This window comes from Zea mays, chromosome 4 (assembly GCF_902167145.1).
Source record: "Zea mays cultivar B73 chromosome 4, Zm-B73-REFERENCE-NAM-5.0, whole genome shotgun sequence".
Taxonomy (NCBI): domain Eukaryota; kingdom Viridiplantae; phylum Streptophyta; class Magnoliopsida; order Poales; family Poaceae; genus Zea; species Zea mays.
The window spans coordinates 18,123,944-18,133,424 of record NC_050099.1 but is presented as its reverse complement, the minus strand read 5'-3'; the positions used below and the strand labels follow the sequence as shown (position 1 = coordinate 18,133,424).

The 9,481-nt window shown below is 43.0% G+C and overlaps 1 protein-coding gene across 2 annotated transcripts; it reads right to left on the bottom strand.

Moving 5' to 3' along the window:
- Positions 1-968: 968 nt before the first annotated feature.
- LOC100273821 (uncharacterized) lies at positions 969-9,137 on the bottom strand. Of its 2 annotated transcripts, none has more exons than XM_008678626.4 (5): positions 8,308-9,137; positions 3,198-3,565; positions 2,060-2,171; positions 1,561-1,623; positions 969-1,359 (listed from the first exon to the last, which is right to left on the bottom strand). In XM_008678626.4, the coding sequence occupies exons 1-5, from the start codon at positions 9,102-9,104 to the stop codon at positions 1,350-1,352; spliced, it is 1,350 nt and encodes a 449-aa protein (XP_008676848.1). In that variant the 5' UTR covers positions 9,105-9,137; the 3' UTR covers positions 969-1,349. The 2 variants fall into 2 exon arrangements, with proteins under 2 accessions (XP_008676848.1, NP_001159106.2); NM_001165634.2 differs by having other exon boundaries at positions 974-1,359; positions 3,198-3,568; positions 8,308-8,883.
- Between the last annotated feature and the right edge of the window lie 344 nt (positions 9,138-9,481).

Sequence of the window (9,481 nt, the reverse complement as noted above, 5' to 3'; positions counted from 1 at the left end):
ACAAAAGTAGCAAGCATATTGACATGAAGTACCACTTAATTTGTGAGTGCATCGAGGAAGGGGAGGTGGAGGTGGATCATGTTGGATCGAACTGCAAGGCAGCTCGCTGACATCTTCACAAAGGCACTAGGGAGGGTGAGGTTCCTGGAACCGAGGAGAGCTTTGGGCGTCGTCAAGGTGCAACAGCTTTAGGGGGTGTTTGTTGAAATAAATTGTAGCACGCATGCAATTTTTTGTTCAAGAACATGCATGCGGTTAGGTTAGGTTAGGGGAGACACGTGGCTAGAGGCATGCTTGGTCCACAACGTTTCCCGATTATTTCCATTTCTTGAGCGCCATGTAGGGGAGCGCACGCCACTTGAAAATGGCGTCACGCATGGTGTGTGGCAATGACGTGGGGCTCGGGTGCAAGGCCGAGCATGTATCCATGCATTGTGTACTATATATGCGTCAATGATAAATCGAAAAAGGATGCGACATTAGTGCAGCGCCAATCCTCTCTCTAGCGTGGGTGTGTCTTGTCCTTTCGTTCATGCTCGTCGCAGCCTTCTCCATTTGTCGCCTCTGACCGTGGTCAAGCCAGGGCAACGCCTGGCTCCAACACTAACAATTGTAGCTGTCCTGAGGGAAGGTAGCGGTAAACACTAACATTTAATTATAGGTATTTGTTAGATATTTTTTAACTAACTGTTTCTTTGTTATCTTGAATATGTGTATCACTACCGGACTCGCCTTCTTTGCCGAGTATCCCAGACACTCGGCAAATGGCTTTTTGCACTCGGCAAAGTCTTTTCCGAGTGTTACGCTCGATAAAAAAACAATTGGTAATGAAAATTGAATCGTAAGTCTAGGATCAAAAACCAACTGGGATTTCGGTTTAGTTTTAAGGGTTTGGTGCCACATAATATCAAGTTGGCATATGAAAGATGATAGATAAAAAAGGGGGGAGAAACATGATAAAAGCGATGTGGTTAACAAGTCATAATATATCTGCCTTATTTATCACCGTTGACTTGTTGAGACCAATGTGAGCATGTTTCTTCCGGCCTTTTGTAGATTTTTCCCCCCATTACAAAGCGATCAAAACTATATGCACATTGATATCAGGAAACACCAACAGTACAACATAACTCACATAGCTCTACTAACTACCTTACTATTAAATATATAGTACCAGCAGAAGAAATGTAATTCGGAGCTATATATATGCCAAAACCAAGAAGATGTCCTAGCATGTAGTGCATATATATTTATATGCTCCTGTCCTTGCGACCACACTTGCTTGAAGAGAGTGCCTGCATCATCAGCCGTTGGTCGTTGGTTCTTCGGCTTTATAGTTTCTGTCACCTTCACCCCGACCTGAAAACAAATTGTGTAATGTAACAACCATATCAATGTGTGTGTATATTATAAGCTAGCGACGGTTATTCAAGAATATGGTAGTGACTCTCTCTCTCTTATTGTAAATGTAAAATAAAAAAAGAGAGAGAGAAAAGAATGGTATAGTCAATATTAGAAAACGTGTAACAAAGCTAGCTAGCAGCATGATCTTGCGGTTACCTTTGTCGCCTGATGCTGGGTTTTCGGACGATGTACAATCCTTTAGCAGACGCAAGGAACAATCTGCGCAGAAAATATGCACAGCAAACGGCATTATACTATTTTCCCACACTTTGGTACAAGACATATATATATTACATGTTCTATTCTATATATGCAGCACATAGAAAATAGTATACTGTTTAATATTATTTGACACGTGCAAAGTAATACTGTACAATATATTTTCCAGTAGTCCAAAATTTTAGTGGACTCGGCACATTGTGGATCTACAAGTTTACAACATATATGGTCAGTTTGTCATCTTGCAGCAGCAACATTAATGCATGCAGGCCAAGAATCCAATATATATATTCCAGGGCATCTATATATGCACAACAGCATTAACAACAACAACAATATTACTATATTATATTGAACCATGACATGTGATAGTAACTATAAAATATGTAGTTGGGCAGATGGCAAGCGACGATCGTATATTATGGATGGCACTTACTCCCATGGGACGTCACCAACCAACATTCGGTCGCCCTCGAAGTCTTCGTACAGGAATATGAACTTGTCACTCTTTGGAGCGTCTTTTTCTGCCGCGCCTGAACAGTCTGCGGCTGCATTTATAGGAACCAAATCCATTTGTTGTTTTGTTTTGTTTTGTATTGTAAAAAACGATCAATACACGACACACCACCACCAATATTGGTAGAGAAATTGGAATCCAACTTTGAAAGCAATAAATACCCACGACGACCAAGAGAAATCTAGTCTAGGTACGAGAAGTCAAAGCAACCATATCTAACATTTGTTTTTTTTCTTGCAAACCCAGTACCTTTAACAATTTGTTTTTTTTTTTGTCGAATCACTACCATTGACTATTGATAGAACGAACGACAATCCTAGTGACAAGTAGGTGTGTCACCAAATTAGACACTGAATTTGGTTTATGAAGAAACATACGGGGTGTTTGGTATGAGAAATCGCTCCATCCAAATTGAGGTACCGCATCGTGGATTCATTCGTTAAATTTGGTGGGATAACTCTTTTCCTCATATTAGTACTAACTAACTATGAGGAATGAGATAATGATGGATCAACTCATCCTATTCCACAACCAAACAAAAATAACAAAAATAGTAAGGAGTGAGAATATAATAGACTAGCTCATTCATCAAACTAAACACCCTAATAGTGTTTAATTTCCCAACAATGTACAATCTGTAAATCATTATGGTTGGGCCTGTAAGGTAGGGTTGAATAGAATGCACAGGCTAACGTGCAGATTATTGGGCTAGTATTGCGCCAATGCAAGATGCATGTCCTTAATCTGCTGGGGCATATGGGCTGGTTGGGCTAGTCTTAACCGAACTGGGCCACTCGGTTTGTGCGCTGGGCCGGATGATTTGGCGAGTATTATTAGCTCAAGTTGGGCCGCTCAGTTTGAGGGATATCCTTAGCCTGCGGCCTGCCTTATAAAAAAAATGATATATGGTTACCAAAGGAATAACCGTTTCATTAGCTCAAGTTGGGCCGCTCAGTTTGAAAAACTGCATTTTTTTCATAAAACAAACAAACAAACAAACAAACAAAACGCAGAAAAAATCGTAATTTTGCAAGGTGGGAGTGGGGGGCGGACTTACGGCAGAAGAAGTTGGTTGCCATATTGGTGAGCGTCCTTGAGAGGGAGTCGTAGCCGTCCTGGGCCCTGAGGTTGACCTTCCTGCCGATCGCGTAGCCCTCCATGTGCACCTTGGCGAACATGCTGCTGGCCGCCAGCGCTGGCCGTGCCGCCAGCGCCGCCGCCGCCGCCCCGTTCGTCTCGCCGCCGCCGGTGTGCGTGGCTGTCGTCGTGCTTCCGGGTGGTGTGCCGCCGTTTCCGGCGACGGCGCTGGAGGCGCCAGCGGTCTGCTTGTTGGTTATTACGTGCATGGCGCTGACGATGTTGCGCCGCGAGGTGTGCACCGGCGGCCAGCCGACGGCCGACGGCGAAGTGACCACGCGGTCATCACTGCTGAACACAATGCATGAATATGTTATTGCTATTAAGTTTTTTTTTTTTGCTTCATGAAGTACTGCTGAAGGAAATTTTACTAATGAAAGGATTATTAGACGCTCCGGTCCGCTGGTAGCAGTAGGAATGTAGGATAAGAAAGGAAGAAGGAAGCACATCATGAGGCCATCACATGCATGACCACAAAGCACACACTGACACACAGCTGTACTGTACGTATGTTTGAATTATTGATGAGAGAGCTGCTACTTTTAGTTAACACACATGCGATGGATGGATGGATGGGGAGGCAAACCAAAGGGAAAGGGGCTGGACGTGACGGGACGGGACGGGGACCCAGAAAGTGGATTTTATGGAAAAGACTGCACTGCAGCAACCGTACCGGGCCAGGCCATGCCATGCCTGCTTGCGCTCATCATCATTGCTCCCTGCACGGCTGCAACCGTACCGGGCCCCGCCGGCCCTCTTCTCCCCTCCCTCAGGCCCCAACCCATAGAATGATCTCATCTCCGTCCGAGATGTAGGAGTACGTACGAACGTACGTACTGCTCTCTCCTTTCGTCTCTATCGTCGTCGTCGTCTCTTCTTCTCCCAGTCGCCATGGCCGTCCTCTACTACTCCTCTGCATGCTCCATAACGGTCCCAAAAGCACAAGAGCAGAGCGCCATCCTTCATTCTCTGCGCTAGCTAGCTGTTCACCGACAGATGCCATTCTGCCTATATAGCATAGCTTACTAGCTTATTGGACCGCGGACGACTGCCGCCGGCCTTTACGAACGTACGTACGTTCATGGTGGATCATCGTCATTTATGTATGGGAAAAACAATGCAATGCTATGTAAATGGAATTATATTATCGATGCGCATGCTCTTTTCTATTTGCAAACTATATCTAGCATTGGATTCATGAAACGTAAAAAAATAAATCAATAACATAACAATATCATAGTGAAGCACCATATCATTAATAAGCCGGCTCGAGCTCGTTGTTTTAGCGAGCCATAAATTATAAGATATTTGAGTTAATTTGTCCTAAGTTAAAGTACCATAAGCTTGGCCAAAATTTCTAGAAAAAAAAAGCAATAATATTTACAACGTCAAATTTCTAGAGGTTGATAGCGCGGTCGCTATATAAACTTGGCAACCTTGTATATATATATATATATATATATATATATATATATATATATATATATATATATATATATATATATATATATATATATATATATATATAATATAGATTGTATATTAGCAGCCCTGGGCTTCCTTTAGTTATTGGAAGCCCAGGCCAGACAGTGCAATCCAGTCGAGCCGGACCAGGTCCAGACGTCTATAAAAGAAAATCCGTAGTGCTAGGGATCAGTTTTTACGCCCCATCTCGATTCATTAGTGACGGTTGCCAGGCCGACGGTGGCGGGCCCCGATCCAGAGGGCGAGCGGCGGCGGCAGCGCCCTTATGCGGTGGCGGCGGTTTCCAGGCCGGCGGTGGCGGCCCTCGATCCAGAGGGCGAGCGGCGGCGGCGCCCTTGTGCGGTGGCGGCGATTCCCAGGCCGGTGGCCGCAACTCCATTACCTCGACGCGCGGTGGCGGAGGTTCCTCGATCCGCAGCGAGGCCCTTGTGCAGGCAAGCGGCGGCGTCCCCGAAGCCCCGAGGAGGCGGCACTTCCAAGGCCGGCGAGCAAGCGACGCCCGTCGACGTGCGAGTAGCGACGGCGACGCATGAGGCGCGATGTTCGAGCGAGCGATGTCACGGAAGGGGCGAGATGCGCGCAGCGATGATCGCGCGTGACATCCTCTGATCCGGCGCATTTTTCTTTTCGTTTATTGTGTTTTATGCCTACCACATGTATTATTTACGCTAAAAATTGTATGTTTTTATGCTTTAACACAAGTTCGTATATCAGTTTACTGCATGCACATTTGAAAGACAATTCCTTGATTTATGTTGTTCTTAATTTGCGCGCATGCAATGGAAACTCCCACAATTTTGCCATAATTTTTGGATCTGTATAAAAATAGAAACCGCATGCATGCGGCTGCCATGTTTTTCGGATCTGTCATAAAAATAGGATCGTAATAACAACCTACTAAAGCTATCAACCTCTAATTGACTCGGTATTTACGCTTATAATTGAGGGATTTTATGCTCAAAACTTAAGGTTTTTACGCTCCACCCGGAGATGCGTCCACCAGTGAACAACATGCCAGATTTTTTACGCAGCGTAAGGAATTGCATAAATACCTACACCGTGTAGTATAATTTGTTTCAGTATACATCATAAACTAGTTCTAATGCGTTTAGTTGCATGGCTGTTGGAGGGATCCTATATTTATGAAGGAAATAAAACATTAAATGTGATTTTTTGTTTTTATGCATGCAATTCATTTCATTTCATTGCATATTCTTTCCATCATAAATTCGTGTGCATGCAGCCTGTAGCAGATTTTTACGCAGTATACCGAATTGCATAATTATCTACACAGTGTAGCATATTTAGTATCAGTATATAGCATAAAATGGTCATTACGAGTTTTAGTTGCATGTCTGTTTCAGCAATCCTAAATTTATGGAGGTAATAAAGCATTTAAAATAGAAACCGCCACACATATCTTTCCTAAATTTACGCGCATGCAAGGGAACGTGATTTACTCATGCATGCATTTTGCCATAATTTTAGGATCTGTATAACCGCATGCATGCGACTGCCATGTTTTTGGATCTGCCATAAAAATAGGATCGTAATAACAACCTACTAGAGCTATCAACCTCTCACATTGGCTCGGTATATACGCTTATAATTGAGGGATTTTATGCTCAAAACTTAAGGTTATTACGCTCCAACCCGAAGGTGCGTCCACCAGTGAACAACATGCCAGATTTTTTACGCAGTGTAACGAATTGCATAAATACCTACACCATGTAGTATAATTTGTATCAGTATATATCATAAACTAGATTTAATGTGTTTTAGCTGCATGGCTGTTGGAGGGATCTTATATTTATGAAGGAAATAAAACATTAAATACGATTTTTTGTTTCTATGCGTGTAATTCATTTCCTTTCATTGCACATTATTTTTATCATAAATTCGTGTGCATGCAGCTGGTAACAGATTTTTACGCAGTATATCGAATTGCATAATTATTAACACAGTGTAGCATATTTAGTCTCAGTATATATCATAAAATGGTTCTTACGCGTCTAGCTGCATGGCTGTTGCAGCGATCCTAAATTTATGGAGGAAATAAAGGATTTTAAAAACAGAAACTGCCGCACATATCTTTCCTAAATTTATGCGCATGCATTGGATCGTGTTTGACTCATGCATGCATTCCTTTTTTTGCGCTAACAGACGTGGGACAGGTGGCGCACCCGACAGCCTGTTTGGGCGCGCTGATTGAACCAGTTTGAAGGAGTGGTCGGCCTGGGCTTCCTTTAACTATTGGAAGCCCGGGGCTCCCGTTATACCTACCCTATATATATATATATATATAGCTAGTTTGACTTGACAAAACTCAATTCTCTATGTACCCCAAAACTTGATGATTTCTGAGTTTGTTCTAAGTTCGCCTAAGGGGGTGTTTGGTTTCTAGGGACTAATTTTTAGTCCCTACATTTTATTCCACTTTAGTTACAAAATTATCAAATATAGAAACTAAAACTCTATTTTAGTTTCTATATTTGTCAATTTATATACTAAAATGGAACAAAATGAAGGGACTAAACATTAGTCCCTAGAAACCAAACACCCCTAAGTTTATATATGAAAGGGTATTATCATCTACTGCGTCAAGTCAAATATGTAATCTCTGAAAATATATTTCACAATGGATCTCATACCCACCGGCCGCCATATGTATCATAAACCGTTTTCTTTATATACACACTTGGTGAAATTCAGAACCTGCATCAGCTATATGTACGTACATTGAGAAACTTTACATGTATAGTTGTCGATCTTGAGCTCTGTTGGATAGGACTCCATTTGCAATATATATATCATTTAAAAATGCAGTTCTAATAAGCACACGACGACGAGACTAGCTTGCAGAATATACTAAACCATCGATGAGTTGTTCAAAATGTTAATGATTGCAATCATTTGTACGTAGATCGCTTTGATCCCTCCTTTTTTCCACTACACCGCATACATTCTATGCGTCATGATTGCAAATCTATAGGCTATGGGCGTATCCCCATGTAGTATATGCATATCTATGAGGGTGTTTGGTTTATAGGGACTAATGTTTAGTCCTTTCATTTTATTTCATTTTAGTTTATAAATTATCAAATATAGAAACTGACAATTTTGGAACTAAAATGGAATAAAATGTAGGGACTAAAAATTAGTCTCTAAAAACCAAACACCCCCTATATATGACCCATGTATGAAGCGTGATAAAAATGATAAGACACTGCATGCATGCAGTTCCAACTATATATATATATATATAGATGCAGTTCCAAAATCAAATCCATTATCACGTACGCATTTTGCCGGCTTTCCTTCAGAAACAAATTAAAAGGAGGTCTCATATCATTATGGCCTAGATAATCAGCAAACTTATCCGATTATATGAAGTAAGTTCAAGCTCAAACATAGATCATATATAAACTTATGCGTTGCTTTAATTCAATTTGTTACCGTGTAGAAATTACTGACGGTGCATGCACGTATTATAGCCATATGCAGAGAAACGCTTCACTGTTTCAGCGTATAACATTTGACCTCACCTTGACAGGTAAGTGGCAGGAGGCGTCCGGTCTTGCTCGGCAGCAGCCTTCTGCTGCCGTGCGGCGAGGCTCCATGGATGCATGAACCCGGTCGGGCTCGGCATGAACGCCGCTGCCCAGCCGCCACCACCTCCTCCTCCTGGTGCTGCTGTCAAATCACCAGCAAGGCTGCTGTGCCCTGCGGTAATCACGTTGGCAGTGGCGGTGCCGCCGATGCAGCTGGTCATGCGACGGACGTTGTTGTCCTTGTCGTCACGGCTGCCCTGCCCACCGCCATAGCTATCCTGCTTGTTTCCGCCACAGCTGGACGCGTCGCAGCTGCCGCCGCCGCCGCCGCCGCCATGAGACAAGGAGATGCCAAGGCTGAGGTCCAGATGTCCGTGCTGGAGGCAAGTGTTGCTGGAGCTTTCTTCGTTTCCCCTGGCGATGGCCGCTGTTGCGGTGACGATGGTATTAGTTGGTCTCTCCTGCCTTCCAAGAGGCGGCGTCTCAAATGGTGCTAGATTCAGCATAAGGACTGTGGGGGATGAGCTAGCTAGCCCTCTGCTAACAAGGAGAAGAGTGGTGTGTGCCGCGCGCACAGGGAGCGAGAGAGTGAGGGTTGAGGAGGGGTTTATGGTGGGAGAATAAGTATGCCGGTAGAATTTAGATGATGGTGCAGGTCTATACAGTGGTTGATGGGTGGAATGACCAAGATTTATAGATCCATGGGGTGAATGAGATGGGGAAGGGAGGAGCAATGATTCCAAACAAGATTCTGTAAAAAGATGGAAATATGATGTGCAAGAGAGCCACATGTGTGCCCGTTCTAGCTAGGTTACTAGTAGGTAGTTTCATCATGTTGGTTTGTGTACCTAGACACATATTTTTTTTTGTATATGATTCATGCATAGACGAGAATTGCTCATATATATTACTAGAGAATGAGGCTTTTGTTCATCAACATTTGTTGATTAAACACTAAATTTGAACTCTTTACAACATATAGACATAGCTCGAGAGCAAAACTCTAAAGAGGAGTTGGCGAGAGCCTGCCAAACACCCAAACCCAGAGTTACAAACTATATGGTGTTTTCAGGGCTACAATACAAATCTTTAGAGTACCTCTTTTGCTACTCCAAAATCTCTAAAAAAGCAATTTAGATATGAAGTTTACAGTTATTTACCCGCCACT